Here is a 19261-nt window from a genome sequence, read left to right on the forward strand (position 1 = left end):
AGGCGGAGCCGCTCCGCCTCTGAGGCCGGTGCGCAGCGGCGCTTCCCGAGCGGCGGCTCCCCTGGAGGTGAACCGGGTGTGGGCTTGAGCGCACCGCGCCCTCGCCGAGGCAAGGGCCCGCGTCCTGCGGTGACGGGGAGAGGCAGAGCGCGGTTATCGGGCGCAGCTCCAGCACCAGCAAAGGGTCGTTAACCGACCCTGGGCAGGGCGGTGCCTCTGCGAAGCAAACTGCGTGTGGTGCAGAGCAGCGTGATAATGATAAAAACACTTAAAACTCTAGAGAAAAACCTAACGCAAGTGTTGTCCCATGCTCAGCTTTTATTAGGTTAAGCAGTCATAGAGGAACGCTGCTAATAAGCGCTCCCAAAAGATGCAGAGCAGCGCTTGGTGATGTTGCACATGTGAAGACAGTCGCTATTAAGACAAGTTGTGGTTAAACTCTTGCTTTCCACACAGGAATGCGTTCATGGATCTTGCTTATCGCAGCGTTTGAATATAGAGAAAGGAAATGTTCCTCATCGGCTGGCAGCAGTGTAGAGAACTCTCTTGGAAATACCCCTGTACCACAGGCAACCTACGCTTGGTTAGATCCTTGCAGTAGGAGGAGCATTGATATTCTTTCTACAGTAAAGTGCCTTTTTTGGCCGCAGAATTCCATTTTCAACGTAAGCAACGCTTCCATGCAACCTAGAGCCGCTCTCTGTATGGAGAACCAGTTCCGTGCCAGGTTGGTGGCAGCACTGGTGCCCAGCCTAGGGAAAAGATGACATTGGGGAGTTAAAATGAGGCTTTTCCTGGTATAGAGATTGTGTTGTAACCCAGGGAGGGAGGAAAGAAGTTCTGGGAAATGCATTGTTGCAAAGGAGGGATTATTGAAAGCAGCCTCAAAACTACAGTGGAAGAGCGGGTGGTGCCATTTGGTAGTCAAAGCTGGTTATGGTGAGAGTGCCCCGAACAGTGAAAATTCATCACTATCTTCAATAAATTCAGCATGAAGACTAAATGAAAATGGCATTGCAATAAGTGTAAAAACAAGCAACCCCCCCAACCCCCCCCCAAGTTCAATGTCCTTTTTCTTAGGGCAGATTTTTTAGAGAGCAAGCTCTCCTATAATCCATACAAAATCAAAGCAGGTTTATGGCAGAAGCAGGCGTAGTCTGGAAGTCTGACCTGTGAACACCATCTGTTCAGGTGGTGCAAAAGGAAATGAACACATTGAGGGTGGTTTCAGAAAGAAAAACAGGATGTTTATAAGAAAGCCTAGTCCATTTTATTCAGCAAAAGAAAGCATCTTACCATATGATTGAGAGAAAATAGTTTTCAGCTTGAAGGACTATATTGGAATGACTCAAGTTCCTGCTGTAAATGACCTTTTCTGTTGAGGAATAGAAATCCATACCTTCTATTGAAGACACGAACACTTTGGTTCAGTTATCTCATTCAGAGGGGTTTGGTAACTGTGGTTTTCATATGTATCATAATAGCTAAGTGGAAAAAACACCAACAGAAAACAGTGAACTGCAAAAGAACACTCAGGTTGGTTTCCTCTAATGAAATAAAACAACATAAACCACACCATTGATTCCAGGTTGCTGTGCCTTGTACAGTTTGCAAGGAGGAGGTGAAGATACAAAAGCCCCGGCACACTCAGGTAAATACTTGGGGAATATAAAGCATATACAACTTGGGACTTGGCAACAAAGGATCATCTAGGAGACCGACAAACGAGCATCCAGGAGACTGCCTTACCCTTCCTTCTGCTTGGAAATAATTTTCCAGACAATGCCTGCCCCCAGGAGAAGCAGGACTCCTGCAGCTACAACTCCTGAAAGAGAAGTGCATGTACTATTCTCACTGTATGTTTTAAAGTATATCAGCACAAAAGATATAACGAGGCGTATCTTTAAAGCAAGCAGAAGGAAATGGTGCCACCAAAACCACTGCATAAAGCTAAGACCTGGCAACAGAAATGTTTCTAAGCTGCTTACCTACACCTATGGAACCAGACTTGTGTGATGCTGAAGGGAAGAGAAGAAATAAAATCAGCAAAGTATTCTAACAAAATATGGTGCTTCTCATCAGTATTTGATCATTTTACCAATAAAGGTTTTACTTCTAAGGCCTACAATAGAGAATTTCTTAAAAACCACACTATTCTACCCTCTTTTTTTTAAATACAGAAATCCATTTACACGTTTAAAATTCATCTGTGTGTTTCTATTTGGTCTTTGCTTCATTCACATGTCACTCACTCAGTTTACAGGCGGGTATAGGAGGGTCCCAGCTGAAGTCTTCTTGGCACTGAATCTGACTGACACCTTCCAAGGTGTAACCGTCATCACATTCAAGAGTGATGTTAGTCCCAGAGCGATAAGTGTTTCCTGGAATAGCTTTCTTAACACCTTGAACTTCTGGGAATACACATCTGATCTCTGCAATTAGAAGTAACAAATAAAGGGAACATAAAATACAAGAAATACAAATGTGGGTTATTTAGGACATTGTTAGTGAATTCTGTCTGAATGTAACCAGGATTTCATTCTCATTCCACAGGGTAACTCCTTTCTTTGTGGGTGCAGAAGTATGTTCACTCCCGCACATGAATGCTTATGCAGATCAGCTACTCCACGCTGATATGGCAGAAAATCCTGTGTAGCAGGGTACCTCGGGAGAAGCGTGTCAGAGAAAGAGGTTTTTCTGATACTGGGCTACCAAAACACTGGGAGAAGAAAGGTTTAGTAGAGAATTCTGTGGGAACTTAAGAACCAACTGCCTATAACCCACTTCTAGTCAGTAGAAGTCCCTTGCCCTTCAAAGATGTCACCAGATATATTATCAATAATTACTTTATTAATTAGTCCAGCCATCTAACCTACTTATACCACTGATTCCATGAAGTGAGTTGCTTCGATGTAAGCCCCAAAGCACCTTTGACAGCCCAAGCCCAAGAATTCTGGAGGAGATGGTTCTCAGTGGAGACCAAAGGGTTAACATCACCATGTAACTTTACCCTTTGTTTTATGTCCTTTCTTTAATATTTATTTTTACTAACACACGTAACAGTTTCTAAAGAGAGTTCAAACCCATGAGAATGTGGAGAGACGGGGAATTTTTCTGTGAGTGCTTCCTTTAAAGAGCCTCTGACTTATTTACGTAAGTGTGTGGTATGTTATTTCCTCTCATTGTTATCCAAGCAGCTCCACCAAGGAAATGCCCTGTGTGAGTAACGAATTTATTCCAGTGAATGCCCAGGTTTCTGTACAGGAACACCCACCCTAGGAATTTTGTGACACTCATGAAGTTGCCTTTAATCAGGTTTGCCTGATGACTGACCTTCACAGTGAGCTACACAGAAGGCACAGAGAGGCATTTTCCAAGAAGGGAATAGTCAGGCTCATGGGCAAGCTCCAAACCGACCATCAGAGAACTTGTGTGATAGAACAATCACTTCTTCTGCTTTGATAACTGGGGAGTGAGCAACACAAAAAGGGAAGGAAAGGGAGGGGAAAAGTCTACTCTTCTACTAAAAATAAAAAGCTTTTAGTGGAGGACAGTTGGTACATGACTCATTTGTAGTACCAAGAGCAGAGAGAGAAAAACATGCAAGAATTACAGCTGCCTTTCAGAATTGCCTCTATCATACTCCTGTCCTTCTGTTAGCATGAGGTTCCCATCCTGCTTCTTTACAACACTGTACTCTTCCCAGGGATAACAAAGAGTAGTTAAACTCACAATGAACAGATCAACACTGCCTAGCTATGATATAAAAGTGGTTCCCAAGCAAAATAAGGGGATGGAATTCAGTGTTAGCTGTAGGTTTTGCTGCTCTGATTTTGGCCTGTGTAGCTCTCCGAAGATTTAATGCAAATGATTTAGTGTTAATGCATGTATCTGCATGGCTGCATGTCTCCTCAGGCCAGTTCTGGTTCTGCCACCATAAGCTGATTAAGCACAAGCACACCTTTGCACTGAGGAGGAGGCTGGCTCCAGGTTCCTTTCACCGTGCAGTTGATGAAAGCATTCCCAACGAGTGAATAACCAGGATTGCAGCTGTAGGATACAGACTCTCCATAGGAAAAAGTGTCAGAGATGTTGACTTTGAGCTTCCCATTGGTGATGTTTGGAGGACGGAGACACTTCACAACTGGAAAGTCAGGGGGAGAGAAGCGACATGTTGACATAAAGACCTTTATGGACTGCCAGAGGGTAGCTAAGGCACCGTAACCTTGGCAGCCTTGATCCCATTTCATTTCTTCACCTAGGCTCAACAACTGATTTGGTAACCCTATAACTCCATTAGGCTTTGGAAATGGTTACAAACTCCATCTTGTTCTTATCACCCATTCAGTAGTAAGGGACTCTTATTTAGTCCTTGTACAAATCTTTCCCTAAGGCAAGTCATGTTAAATTTTCCTTCTTCTTAGCTCCCTAGAACAAAAACACACCTTAACGGAGCGGAGGATGATGACCCCAGGCTCCAGGCTGTGTGCAATACATGGGTGCTGACCCAATGAGAGGGAAGCCAGCATCGCAGATGTGGCTTATGGGTGTTCCACGAGTGAATAATGTTCTTGCAGGGCCACTGAGAGACCCATGGGCAATATCTGCAGGCTTGGAGCAGGACTGTGCTAAGAAGAGGCACGTGCAGATCAAAACAGAGCTCACAGGGGCAAGAGAGGAAACTTTTGAGCATCTGTGATGTGGAGGGACTCTGGTCTTGTTTCAGCAAGTCCTTAGACAAACACCACTCCATGCATTGAGAAGATCCAGTGAAAAGAGCATAAACACACCTTCACACCGAGGAGGGGGATGGCTCCAGACTCCAGATGTTGTACAACGAACAGATTTATTCCCAATGAGGGAGAAGCCCCGTTTGCAGAGATAGCGTACAAGTGCTCCTACATGAAAAGTGTCTAAGAAATGTCCACTGTGCTCCCCGTTGACAATGCTTGGAGGAGGCTGACACTTCACTTCTGAAAGAGGAGAGAATGAGAATGTGATGTTCAATTGTAAAAAAGGTGGTAATGTACTCCTCTTCCCTGCAAAAAAGCGGGACAGGTTGGGAGGAGGAGTTGGTGTTCAGTAAATCTTGCTTTTTCTTGTGATATACCTACCTGGCTTTGTGGTGGTGTGAGGATGACGATAGTGTTCTGCCACTCCATCTAGATGCAGCATTAAGAGTTTAAAATACACATTTGATTGAGCAAATACAATGCAGAAATTGACCTTAATTTTCCATCATCCTGCCTTTACAGCAAAAATTGCACTCCTGTCCGATAGTGTCCTGCTGTGAAGCTACCAAATGTCTCACTTTCAGGAAATAAAGAGGTAGGTTATGGATTGCAACAAGCAGGCTGAGAAAAGAGCATATCACGTTTATACTTACAGCATTACCAAACACCTGGCTCATCTCCTGTGTGAGGAGAGAGGCATAAATAAAAGGAGCAATTTCTGGTTTCTCCTTAAAGTAGTTGGAGGAAACAGGAAAAATAAAGTCAGTGTTGGCTTCAATGAGCGGGTAGGAGCAGTGGGGAGGAATCTGCAGTGCTGGTGGGTCAGGGTGCTGATACTTACCCTGCTCACAGACTGGTACTGGTGGATCCCATGTTCTATCAGCTTGGCACTGGGCTGTGTGATTGCCTCGCAAGGTGAAACCTTTATGGCACTTAAAGCTAACGGTGTCTTTGTACGTGTAGCGATACTTCAGAACAGATACTTCCCCATTCTGGATCTTTGGGGCTGGACATACCACCTCTGAAAAATAAATGGGTTATCTCAAAGAGGAAGCCATGTGTATGCTGTAACTGATGCATATCTGAAGTCCATCCTTAATGTGCCACTGCTCAGAGGAGTTTTATGGGTAGTACTTGGAGGCTCACAGAACAATCATTTCAAGAACTGAGGGCTTTTTAGTACCTTTAGGTACCCTGGAGTTACCACATTGTCAGAGAATCCCAGACTGGTTTGGGTTGGAAGGGGCCTTGAAGCTCATCCAGTTCCAACTTAGACCCAACTTAGATCTCATCTAAATCTACCCTCTAAATCTACATTATTGTATATATAAACATAGTTTGGTGCCTATAAATAGAATAATGCAAATAAATACATTAAATGGTGTAGAAATCCGTAAGTACTGTTAGTCATTCTCAAGACTACTTTACTATCCCAAGCTCATGCCTTCTAAAGCAATTCCATCTGAAGGAAAGACTAACTACAGTGATCAATCCTGCAAAACAGCTTTGTTGTTTGGATAACAGTACAGTATTTGGAAGATCATGGTTTAATTTGACTCAATATCCCACTCTTGTACTGCAAGACACATTTCTTCCTGAATGTGTTATGTTTCTGAAACAAAAGGGACAAATCCCTGTGGGCATCTCATGACTTTCCTACCTAAGTCTACATAAACAAGCAAAACAATCCTAGAGGAATATTCTGCTTTAAAATCTTACTCCTCAAGTCCCTACTTATTTTAAGGAAATGCCACTTTTTAATTTTAAGGGCTTAATTTGGCCCTAATTCTGGGCCAGGTCTAGGGGTGACCTACTTTGACAAATGGGAAGAAGACCACTCCATGCGACATCTGGTCCAAAAACCCCGCATCGCCTGTGAGACTGTCCAACCAGTCGGTGCCTGGAGTTGCAGAGAAGGAAATACCAGTTGATCCCAAATAATCCAGCTCATATTTTGCACTTCCTCTCTGACACTCCCCCCAGAGGTTTCCTTCTGTAGCCTCCTGAATTCTGGCTGGTCATCAAGGTGGTATTTGTTGGTTTGACACATGGATATGAAGGAACCAAGTTCTTTTTTCCTAGATCCAAGAGGAACAGCAATGATCCCAAACTACTCTGGGTTAGGTTGGTCAGGTGCTAAGTCAGGACACAGACCCAAGTGATTGCCAAACCGCTGGAGCCTCCTTGCGGCACTCTCAGCTCTTACTGGGTGGCCATCTGAGAAGCAGACTGCAACTGAAGTTTGCAAAGGAAGCTGTTAAGCACAAGCAGGGGAAAACAAGAGACGCTTCTCCCTTTCCTGAGCAGGCGACTGGAACCAAAGTAAATGGCATAACTGGAACCAAAATACACGTTCTGCCTTGCTGTGGGAGAATGGCTGCACAGAGGAGTGGGTTCAGACACTTCACTGTAAGTTGCCCAACACCAAGCTCAGAAACAGTCAGCAAAAGCAGTGTAGGACTCACCCTTCTTCACATGTGTAGCTCACGGTTGACCCAAAAAGGAGATCAGTCAGAACAACTCTGCCATTCTTTGGTGTTTCTGGGTATTTACATTGCTTCCCTGAGAAAGAACAAGGCTGAGTTTAAACTCCCCCCTTGCAGTTTTGTAAGGCACTATGAGAAGGTATCTTAAGGATCTGTCCACATTCAGACACCAGTGAAGACATGATTTTGAAAAGGCCAAGAGCTGCCCAAACTATGTGACTAGTAAAGCCATGTAGGAACCGTTCTTTAAAGAACTGCTGTAAGAAACCCGCAAATGCATTGGAGACAGTTGTCAACAACCAACACCAAACATTGAGCTATTCACTTTTACAGAACTCTAGCGCTTCAGACCACGTGTAGTTTTGGAGGCATGTCAGAGTTGGGGATACTCTGGGGTGTTTCATGTATCCCGGTGGGCAGCGGTATCGCACAGTGTCTCCAACAGGGAACTCCGTCAGGTTCCTGTATTCCTCAGTGAGCTCAGCAAAGGTTAAGTTTGGAGGTGGGCCACAGCCACCTGTCAGGAAAGAAAACACAGGGAGAAATCAGGATAGCAACTACATAAATGGTATGAATGGTATGTACAGTGAGTATATACATCTATAGATAAATGTTTACAGGCCAAACAAAGGGGAAGGACTGATGAATTCAAGGGAAAGGACGAATCCTACAGGCTTTCAATGGTGGAAATTCCCAGACTATCCATAACTCCCATCTTGGGGTGTACCTGCACACTGAGGAAGAGGAAGGCTCCAGTTTCCTGAGTCAGTGCAGTGAATCGATGCCTCTCCCAGGAGGCTGTAGCCAGGGTCACAGCTGTAATTTACAACCATCCCAGCAGTGAAAACTTCCAAGTCCTGGCTGCTGTGATTTCCATTGTCAATATTTGGAGGTGAAGGACACCGCAGCACTGAAGAAAGAGGGCAAAACAAAATTGACAAAGGGGATGGACGTGGTGACAGGCAGGAGGGATGCAAACAAAGTTAAAGAGAGCCCAGCTCCTGCATGTGCTGGAAGCACACTTAAACCTGAGGGTGTTGCTGGATGTGCAGTTCTAACCCTTCCCATGCCAGCTCTGTAGGTTGATGGGTTTGCCAGCTCCGGGATCAGCCAGGCATGGGATGGATGCTCAGCAGGGCAGGACATGGATGCTCAGCTGGGCACAGGGTGGGTACTCAGCTGGGCTGGGGATGAATGCTCAGCAGGGCAGGGGATGGATCCTGAGCCAGCCCTGAATGCACAGGATGCCGCAGCAGCAGCCAGCCCTACCTGCGCAGCGTGGGTAGGGGAGGCTCCAGTTCCCTGAGGCTGTGCACAAGACAGAGGGGTCTCCAAGGAGGGAGAAGCCGGGCTGGCAGCTGTAGCTCACGGACATGCCAGTGGTGAAGTTTGCCTCGAGCTCTGCACTGTGCGTGGCGTGGGCAATGGTGGGAGGTGGAGGACAAGGCAGCACTAACAGGGCAGGAGCAGAGAACAGCGTTTTAGTGCTTTTGCCACGTGGAGAAGCACAGGTAATACAACAAAAGACTGTCACACCTTATGTTTTGTGGGTGAGGCAGAGAGCAATGCCTCATCCAGCACAATGGCCCTAAGCATCCTTCTTCTAAACCCCCACGTGGTGGTACTCACCTGGCTTGCAGGTAGGCACAGCAGGCACCCAGCGGCCATCGGGCTGGCACTTGGCTGCACGGCTGCCCCACAGCACATAGCCCGAGTGACACTGGAAGGTGACGTTGGCCCCAGGGTGGTAGGCAGCGCTCTGTCCTTCAGCCACTTCTCCATCCTGGATGCTGGGGCTTGTGCAGGTGATCACTGGAAGCGCAAAGCAGCAGAGCATGGGCTGGGGAAGGGGCTGCCGGCACTGGGGGTTCCTTCTTTGCTTGTGCAATGTCAAAATTCAAGGAAGGCCGTGCAACCATGATGGTCTGTTTCCCTTTTCACTGGGGGTAACAGGATTTACAGCTCACCTTCACACCGTGGGTAAGGGATGCTCCAGGTTCCAGACGTCAAACAAGAAACTCTTGTTTTCCCAGTGAGGACGTACCCCGTGTCACAGTAGTACTTCACAGATACTCCCGGGACAAACACCTTCACGTCCTTGCTGTCATGATGGCCATTTTTGATATTTGGAGGGGAAGGACACGGTAGCACTACAGGGAGGGGGAAAAAGAGCTGGTACCACAAGCACCTGCTGTAGGGTAAGGCAGCCTTTTAGTTTCTTTCTTTCCCATTAACTTTTCCCAACTAGGTTGGTCTGTCACTGAATTGTGTTTCCATCCTACCCTCCCTAACCTTCCACCCTTCAGGTTTTTCAGGCCTGTTCATGTCAAGAATGATAATTTCTCACTATTTGGGCACTTAGAATGGTTAGTTGCCATCTGTGGCCCTAACAGCTTGCTCTGGCCTTTCTGTGGTTGTGACCTGGATCGGATATCAGCCTGGCTAACCCTCTTTGTGGATTCACTTAAATAGATGAAAGCCCTACATAACAAGGGCCTGAATCATAGAACCATTTAGGTGGGAAAAGACCTTAAAGATAATCAATTCCAACCATTAACCTGGCACTGTCAAGTCCACCACTAAACCATGTTCTTAAGTGCCATATCTATATGTCTTTTCAGTTCCCATCACCTCATTTATACTTACTCTTTTCACAGGTGGGGACAGGAGGGTCCCACTTGCCCCCAAACTGGCACTGAGACTCTTGAGAGCCCTTCAAGGCATAACCAAAATCACATTCGAAGACAACGGTATCCATGAGTTTGTACATGGTCTCCAGCCCAGTTGATCTTCCATTCTTGATCTCCGGTCTTTCACAGCCGGTTGCTGGAAATGAGCAGCACAAGGCACTGCTGGGGACATGAAGCTCATCCTGGGTGTGGAGGGACACTGACCAGGGGCAGTACCTGCTGCTGAACCTTGCCATCACTGTCATGGGCATGCCAACATTACTGACTCTTATTCTTACACAAAATACCTTTATTCAGATGCTCCTGAGGGTCTGTCCTTACTAAGGGACAGAAAGGGAAATCCAAGCCGCTTCCAACCTGGCCTTGAGCACTGCCAGGGATGGGGCAGCCACAGCTTCTCTGGGCACCCTGTGCCAGCGCCTCAGCACCCTCACAGGGAAGAGCTTCTGCCTAAGATCTAACAAAAGAAGCCAACACTAACACACCTTCACATCGAGGCAGGGGCCGGCTCCACATTCCCCTGGCAGTACAGCTAATGGAGGCATTCCCAATGAGGGAGTAGCCATCCCTGCAGGTGTAGTTCACAGCTGAGCCTGGAAGGTGGGTGTCCGAGGGCTGGCTGCTGTGCTGCCCGTTGGCGATGCTTGGAGGGGAAGGACACTTCACCTCTGCAAAAGAGGCAAAGCAGGTAAGAAATGTGGACAGGGCACGAAAAATTAAGAAGCCAACCTTCAAACCCAAAAGGAGGAGGACAGTGGATGCCATTAATTCCTTTGAATATCTGCCATGTTAGCTCACACCAAACCTCGCCGGTGGGGTCAGACCCCGCACACCCAGAGCCCTACCTCCACATCGTGGCGGTGGCCCGCTCCACACGCCGTGCTCCCCGTCTGCCGTGGTGCAGATGATGGAGGGCTCTCCAGCCAGCGGGTGGCCGGGGTCACAGGTGTAGGTGACCACATCTGCATAGGAGAAGGTGTCCCTGGAGTGCCCGCTGTGTGTCCCATGGGAGATGTTCGGAGGTGGGCCGCAAGCGATACCTGGAGGCACATAACAAGGTGGATTTCAACAGCTCATTTGCAGCACACACACACTTCCCAGGAAGGGAACTGATGGGGATGAACCCATGTCAGTGGTGATGCTCTCTGGATACAATGACCCAAATTATCCAGAGGCAAACCCTGCATGGAGAAAAAAAATCACATGTGGAAAAGAAAACCTTTGCCCTCACGTAAGTCACCCCCTTATTGCCTGTGTCTGGAGGTGGTGGGACAGTTCTTACCTCCCTTTCCATATCCACTGGGGACACTTGCAGAGAGAGACTGGCCACACCATTCCTACACATGACCACTAAGAAATACTTACCTAGTAACATGGAGTTTAATTAAAAGTTTTACCAGTTTGGACCAGGATAAATAGGAAACTTTTGAAAGTATGTTCAGAGGCAACCAGAACAAAACAAAAAGAAAAATGAAAGATTTTACACATGCAGTGAGTGGAGAAATATTTTGCAATGAAATCTTTCTCTTGAAAGATGTGCCACTTGCAAAGCATCTCCAAGGACCTTTTGTCGTGGCCTACTTACGCTGGCAGACAGGAGCATCTCCACTCCATGAGACACGTGCGCCAGAGACCTCGCAGGTTCTCTGAGAGCCTCCAACCAACTTGTACCTGGAGTCACACAGAAGGGTCTATTAATTTACATTAAGAGATGTGAACTTTCTTTACAACCCTTATAAGTGGCAGCCAAGACTTCTGACTTGGGAATGAGGTTCCTCCATGTGGAGCTGAAAATCTGCTTCACTTTCACTTGGCAGATGGATTCCACCAGTCTCAAGACTCACCCTTTGTTACAAGTGTAATTGACTTTGGATCCCAAGAGGAGGTCTGTCAGGACAATGGCTCGGCCATTCTCTGGATCCCTTGGGTTAGCACATTGTTTTCCTAGGAGGGAATGCCAGCCACCATTAGTCATAGAATCCCAGACTGATTTGTTTTGAAAGGGACCCTAAAGCTCATCCAGTTCCAACCTCCTGCCATGGGCAGGGACACCTTCCACTAGAGCAGGCTGCTCCAAGCCCCTGTGTCCAGCCTGGCCTTGAGCACTGCCAGGGATGGGGCAGCCACAGCTTCTCTGGGCACCCTGTGCCAGCGCCTCAGCACTCCCATAGTAAAGAATTAGAAATGTGTCCTGCAGTACAGGAGTGGGATATTGAATCAAATTAAACTGTTATCCCAACCACAAAGCTGTTTTGCATGATTGATCACTAATAGTCTTTCCTTCAGATGGAATTGCTTTAGAAGGCATGAGCTTGAGATAGTGAAGTAGTCTTGAGAATGACTAACACAGAGAACGGGCTGCATAAAGAAACCTGGAAAGCTAGGAAAAGATGAAAATCCAACACTTCAGGTTTTTCAACCCTTCCAGGACATACTTTTACAGAACTCCAGTGCCACAGACCACGTCCTGTTCTCAAGGCATGTGATGGCTGGTGACATCCCGATGTGCTGGGTGTACCCAGGCCAGCACACGTATTCCACCGTCCTCCCCACGGGAAAGAGGGTCTGGTTTCTGTACAGCTCCTTCAGCTCAGCAAATGCCAGCCTGGCTGGTGCATTGCAGCCAGCTACCAAGAAGGATAAGCCAGCTTATTGTTAGAGGAGTTAAGAAAAAGCAGAGCTGGGAGAAGTGGGGGTCAGGTTAATGTTCATAGCACTGTTGGAACACTTGCCCTGCTCGCAGACTGGCATGGGTGGCTCCCAGGTGCTATTTAGTTGGCATTGTACCACTTTGTGGCCACATATAACATAGCCTGGCTCACACTCAAAGGCAAAAGTGTCCTTGTGTGTGTGTAGACAGTCCTAGGAGACACTATTCTCCCATTATGGACCCATGGGACAGGACATCTTGCCTCTAGTCTTCAACATGGGCATTTATGCAGTGTGTGGCTGCAAAGCCTCTGAGGGTTACAATCCCTTTTAAGACCACAGGTCTGAAAACAATTTCCCCATAGATGATGTAGGTACTGCCCACATCGAGTGACGCTGAACGCTGAGGTGTGACCCCAGCCGAATTGTGATGCTGGAGGCAGCGGGGTGCTCCTTCAGCCTCCCCTCCTCTGCCTGGCCTCAGCTGCAAAACAGCCCTTGAAGCTCCCGCCCTGGCAGGCACATAGTGCCGTTGTCTGGGGGTGCCCTTGGCTCTCTGAATATGAAGCAGTAGGGACAGAAGGATTCCGCCCAAGTACCCGCACGTGCACATTCAACCCTACCTCCGCACGACGGCGGGGGCCCGCTCCACACACCGTTCTTCTCATCCAGGGTAGTGCAGTAGATGGAGGGCTCTCCTTGGAGCGGATATCCAGGGTTGCACGTGTATGTTACAGAAGTGCCAAAGAGGAATTCATCCAGCAGCTTGCCTGTGTGCTTCCCATTGGGAATGTCTGGAGGCGGCTCACAAGGGATACCTGCAGAGGGGCAGAACAAGGCTGCTAAATTCAAAGTACTTGAAATCCCTCAGTCTGTGGGGCATAAACACTTGGCCTAGAGATGGAGTAACTGCAATAAAGTGACCTTCCAGGGGAGGCCTTGTAGGCAACTGGGTTCCATCTCCCTGGCCAGCAATTTCTATGACAGAAAGCAGTCCAACAAGATTAACCTCTCTGGAGGAAACACCTACATGCTTTATCTTTCGTACTGTTTAAGAAATAAAAGAAAACCAAATACTTTCTATTCCTCTCTTGTACTGCTGAAAACGCTCCAGCTTTCTACAATCCATTCAGCTTTGAGATCTTGTACCTGTTCCCAGAACATCTTCTTACAACATCAAAACAACATCCATGCCCACAGAGCATAGAAAATCCCAGTGAAAGCTTTGACTGGGAAGGTTTGTCAGTCTCTGCTGGAGAATATGAACTGAATCCATGCAAACCCCTGGAACTGAAAGCTACTTACGCTGACAAACGGGAACATCACCGCTCCATGCAACACGTCCACCAGAAATCTCACACCGCCTGCTGGCTTGTCCAATTAACCTGTGCCTGGTGTTCAAAGGATTAAACATTCATCCCAAGCCATTGCAGTTTGAGTTACTCCCTCCTCGCAATCACCTTCTCCAAAGCCCCTCTCCAGCCTTGTCAGCCCCCTTTAGGCACTGGCAGTTATAAGGTCTCCCTGGAGCCTTCTCCAGGCTGAACAAGCCCAGCTCTCCCAGCCTGTCTTCATGTATACATAAGATAGTGAACACCTTATGTGGTTTATAGGTACAGGACTCGACACAGCAGCTTCTGACAGAATCCATTTATTGGGAGTGAATGAAGAGGAGGAAGAGAGGGAGACTTGCCTCGTACCTCTCTCCTTGCTGTTTTAAGCAGTAGCCAAAACCAGGACTTACCCCTTTTCACAGCTGTAGCGCACTGTTGACCCGAACAGGAGATCTCTCAGGAAACTGATTTTCCCATTCACAGGTTCACCAGGGTGGGTGCATTTTTTCCCTGGGGAAGAAAAAACCCCATTGTAGGCTTCTGTCTGTCTATACCATGGAGCAGCAGATGCAACTCTTACTCCAGTAACCCATTCACATTTAGTTACCCCCAAAACGGGTTTCAAATAGCATGAAGTTACATGGCTTTACTAGTCACATACTCTTGGAAGACCAGAACAACAGGAAGGTTTATGCAGCATGGACAGAACCTAGCACCTATTCCTTCTTGAACAACGGACACCAAATCAAGGAGCTATTCACTTTTACAGAACTCTAGTGCTTCTGACCACACTCCGGTCTCAAGGCATGTAATAGTAGGTGACATTCCTGGGTGTTTTGCATATCCAGGGTGGCAAGTGTATTGCACAGTCTTCCCCACAGAAAAATCAATCTCATTTTTATGCTCCTCCTTTAGCTCAGCAAAGTGTAACCTTGTAGGAGGCCCACAACCACCTATTGAGAAAGAAAACAGACATGAGAATCAGGCAGGACAAGCACAGAAAGAACACTGTTCTGAGGAAAGCTCTTTCGTTTGCCTTGCAGAATGGATTCTTTGGATTAATATAGCCATTACTAAGCAAACACAACATAGTTTCCCAGAGGATTCCGGAGGATCAGATTCTTCTTATCAGGATATAGATAAATCTTCCACTCACAGGTTTAACCACCCTTTTTTGAGAGGTTTAGGGGATATAAAATAGCAGCGTACCCTGAGGCAGCTGTGTCACGATTTACCTGAAAGTCCAGGCCTCTTTGAGAGCCCTTGGTCATGGTAAAGTCTACCACAGATGGGAACAGGAGGGTGCCAGCTGCCATCCTCCTGGCAGATGACTTTAGCACTGCCTTGCAGGCTGTAACCATCGTGACACTGAAATGTCACCGCTTGCCCGGGTGCGGAGAGAAGCCCTTGACCATCCACTTGCCTCCCGTTCCGTATATAGGGATGTACACAGACAGCAGCTGGAAGCGGTGATGTGCAGAAGTGAAGTGCAACACGAGTTGGAACAAAAGAAAGAAAGAACCCACAGGCTGTTAATATTGTAATGACAAAACCAATGTCACCTCTATAAACCTCCCCGCCCCACCTCCGCAATAGAAGGGATGGAAATTAGTTTATACCATGCACCACTGTCTATGGGATTAACCTTCTCTGAGAAACTGGTTTCAGTGGTCAGGGTCTGCTGTCCCCCCCATCTGAGGAGACAGACCATAAACCCACCTTCACAGCGAGGGCCGGGCTGGCTCCAGTTCCCTGATGCTTTGCAGAACACAATGGCGTTTCCAACCAGGTAGTAACCAGGATCACACGTGTATGTTACAGACATTCCCATGGTAAAAAACGATTTGTCTTGGCCGTTGTGACTTCCGTTGGGGGTCTCTGGAGGCATGGGGCATGGCTGGACTGCAACAGGGAGACAGAAAGCCTTAACTCAGTGAGAGAGCCGCGTGCAAGGGAAGGGAGTCACTACAGAGATAGGTTAAAGCCCATAGCAGGAACGGCTCTGCCTGCACACGCTACTCCTGCCTGCAAGGAGCATCTACAGGCAGGGCCACCAGCAGGCACCCACACTCACCCCTCTCACAGCGGAGCACTGGAGGATCCCAGGTGCCCCCAGGCTGGCACCGAGCCTCGTAGCTGTCCTCTGCAGCGTAACCAGCAATGCAGTCAAAATGCAGCGACTCCCCAGCTCTGTAGGTGCTCTGCAGCTCATAGACCTTCCCGTTCTGCACCTCGGGCATCTCACAGCCGATTGCTGTGGGGAACATGGACAGCAACCTTCAAACCTCAATGCATGGGCCAGATGCTGCACACACAGCCCGCTCCCTTCTCATCACTGCTGCAAGCCTGCATTGTTCCTACAACCAGAACATCCAGCATCCTTTCCTCCAGCCCCACACCTTGCAGTGCATCCTCCACGCACCTTCACAGCGGGGCAGGGGCCAGCTCCACATCCCAGCCTCTGTGCAGCTGATGGACACATTCCCAACTGGAGCGTAGCCGTCCTGGCAGCTGTAGTGCACGGTCACTCCGCGGGGAAACCTGTCCAAGGACTGTCCACTGTGCAGCCCGTTGGCGATGTTCGGTGGCCGAGGACACGTCACCTCTGGAGAGGGAGGGGAAAGCCCATGAGAGTTGTCTGGGAGAGGTGACACCAGAGAAAGAGCACAACTGAAACCTCCTGCACATCAGGCATGGGGAAGGGCAGAGGGCTCACACCCCAGGTCTGTCTGACAGACCAGTTGTGGGTGCCCTGTCTCTCCTCTGGCTTTTCTGGAGAGCGAGTGTTGAATGGATTCATAAACATCCGTCTCGTCTCCCCCAAAGGCTGTGTCACTTCCCATGCCCGTGCCTGGTCCCCAGCATCATTACTGGCTCTGCCTGGGTGTGCTGCAGCCAGAGCACCGGGAGGAGGGTGCTGGCCTAGAGACCCTTTTGTACTTGGTCTCACATTAAGGGATGTGCCAGTTCTTGAAGATTCACTGAGGATTCCCCACCAGCCACCTCCAGCATGAGGCGCAGCACATGCAGCCACAGAGATACCGAGCTCGGGATTCACGGATGTAAGCGTGTTCTTCACATATAATTAAACCTCATACTTCATTAAAGGGGAATTTAATCCCCACTGAAGGTCTCAGGGGCAATGGCCAGGGTGTACCCTGTGCTCAGAGCCACGCTCTAAGCTTCTTGCCGAGGGGGACAGATCACAAACCCACCTTCACAGCGAGGGCCAGGCTGGCTCCAGTTCCCTGATGCTTTGCAGAACACAATGGCGTTTCCAACCAGGTAGTAGCCAGGATCACACGTGTATGTTACAGACATTCCCATGGTAAAAAACGATTTGTCTTGGCCGTTGTGATTTCCATGTGGGATCTCTGGAGGCATGGGGCACGGCTGGACTGCAACAGGGAGACAGAAAGCCTTAACTCAGTGAGAGAGCAGCGTGCAAGGGAAGGGAGTCACTACGGAGATCGGTTAAAGCCCATAGCAGGAACGGCTCTGCCTGCACACGCTGCTCCTGCCTGCAAGGAGCATCTACAGGCAGGGCCACCAGCAGGCACCCACACTCACCCCTCTCACAGCGGAGCACTGGAGGATCCCAGGTGCCCCCAGGCTGGCACCGAGCCTCGTAGCTGTCCTCTGCAGCGTAACCAGCAATGCAGTCAAAATGCAGCGACTCCCCAGCTCTGTAGGTGCTCTGCAGCTCATAGACCTTCCCGTTCTGCACCTCGGGCATCTCACAGCCGATTGCTGTGGGGAACATGGACAGCAACCTTCAAACCTCAATGCATGGGCCAGATGCTGCATGCACAGCCCGCTCCCTTCTCATCACTGCTGCAAGCCTGCACTGTTCCTACAACCAGAACATCCAGCATCCTTTCCTCCAGCCCCACACCTTGCAGTGCATCCTCCACGCACCTTCACAGCGGGGCAGGGGCCAGCTCCACATCCCAGCCTCTGTGCAGCTGATGGACACATTCCCAACTGGAGCGTAGCCGTCCTGGCAGCTGTAGTGCACGGTCACTCCGCGGGGAAACCTGTCCAAGGACTGTCCACTGTGCAGCCCGTTGGCGATGTTCGGTGGCCGAGGACACGTCACCTCTGGAGAGGGAAAAGAAATTGCCCTTTGGGTCAGCTCTTTGCCTTTCTGTGTGCTACTAAGAATGTTAGGGTAATAACTGGAATTCTTCTTTGCCATCCCCATGTCCCTCCCCATCTCCTTTGCTCCGAGCTGTTTCTGCCCCTCCAGAGCCAACCTGCAGCACTTTGGTTTGAGCAGACAAGTGAAGAGAACAGATACATCCTGGCTTTGCTTTCCCACTGCATTTGAGAGGACACAAGAGGGAACCTTCCCCTCGGCTCTGCCGCATTGGGACACTTACCCTTTCTGCACAGCGGCAGAGGCGGGCTCCATCTGGAGTCAGCTCGGCACACGCTGCTGCGCGAGCCGTGCAGGGTGTAGCCGATGTTGCACGTGAAGCTCACGGTGTCCCCCGTCCTGTAGAAATACCGGGTAATGGGTATTCTCCTCCCATGCTGGATGTGTGGGAACGGGCACTGGGCACCTGGAAAAGGGAGAGAAATCAAATGTCTTTTACCTGCACAGCCCTTAAGCTGTTCCTGCTGCGCTGGTTGCTGTGTTGATGGTGTCCATGCAGCTTGGTGATCCCTGAGCAATGGGATGTGGTGGAGGCTGCTGCTGGGGCTGCAGGACCCCTCCATGCACTGCTAGAGAACCTCAATGCTTCCTCTGTTCACAAAAGCCAGATGTCCAGCATTTCACATCAATCGCCTGGTGAGGCCAAGAGCCTTTCATGGCCTTTCTGCGTGCTTCTAGCTCATGAGCTGGGAAGCACATCCCCTGGGTCTGATCTGACTGGAAAACATTGGCAGGACTATCCAGGAGCAACCTAACTGCAGTGAAGGGCTCTGTGCATGCAAGAGGCAGCAGGGATGCACAGTGCACCACTGTGATGATGCAGGGATGGACCCAACCAGTGAGAGCAAAGCCTCAGAGGTACAGACCTGCCGTCCCCCTTACCTTGAGCCCCAGGTGCGGTGGCCAGGAGCAGAGCAGAGATGCCCAGGAGGTGGAAAGCGGAGGCAAGCACCATGCTCCAGTCCCTGGCGCAGACCGCGGCTCTCAGGGGGCTGCAGGAAGATATGAGCACCCCAGTTCCCTCCTCATGCGGAAGGAGCCACAGCTGTGGGGCTTCCCAGGGATGCGGGATGGGAACCAGTGGGCTTCTGGGCATCACCGCTGGGGAGGCTGCAGGTCCCACAAGCTGCTTATGCTGCTGTTTAGGGCCAGGGAGGATGGGCCCCTGGGACAGAGGGTGGGTGCAGCACAGAGGTGCTGATAGCTGCAC

The 19261-nt window shown here is 49.1% G+C and overlaps 1 protein-coding gene and 1 long non-coding RNA gene across 2 annotated transcripts; one reads left to right on the forward strand and one right to left on the reverse strand.

Annotated features, from left to right (window-relative positions):
- Nucleotides 1-282: 282 nt before the first annotated feature.
- Nucleotides 283-2149, forward strand: LOC134156971 (uncharacterized). Its single transcript, XR_009962150.1, has 2 exons — nt 283-401; nt 1589-2149. It is a non-coding gene; the product is annotated as an uncharacterized LOC134156971 (long non-coding RNA).
- On the reverse strand, nt 299-19175 carry CR2 (complement C3d receptor 2). The gene is given in 37 exon segments (XM_062605403.1): nt 299-752; nt 1400-1484; nt 1750-1825; nt 1989-2018; nt 2253-2432; nt 3962-4144; nt 4791-4973; nt 5115-5162; nt 5575-5754; nt 6548-6633; nt 7199-7295; nt 7545-7736; nt 7947-8129; nt 8489-8671; nt 8849-9031; nt 9187-9369; nt 9866-10045; nt 10395-10577; nt 10755-10949; nt 11495-11580; nt 11754-11853; nt 12345-12536; nt 12642-12759; nt 12762-12823; nt 13182-13376; nt 13864-13949; nt 14303-14402; nt 14654-14845; nt 15128-15352; nt 15612-15794; nt 15967-16146; nt 16315-16497; nt 17108-17290; nt 17463-17642; nt 17811-17993; nt 18275-18457; nt 18934-19175. Coding segments are annotated over 36 exon segments (5472 nt in total). The 5' UTR covers nt 19148-19175; the 3' UTR covers nt 299-752; nt 1400-1402.
- Between the last annotated feature and the right edge of the window lie 86 nt (nt 19176-19261).

Source organism: Pezoporus occidentalis, unplaced genomic scaffold, assembly GCF_034315485.1.
Source record: "Pezoporus occidentalis ecotype Australia unplaced genomic scaffold, CSIRO_AGI_Poc_V1 ctg92, whole genome shotgun sequence".
Classification (NCBI taxonomy): domain Eukaryota; kingdom Metazoa; phylum Chordata; class Aves; order Psittaciformes; family Psittacidae; genus Pezoporus; species Pezoporus occidentalis.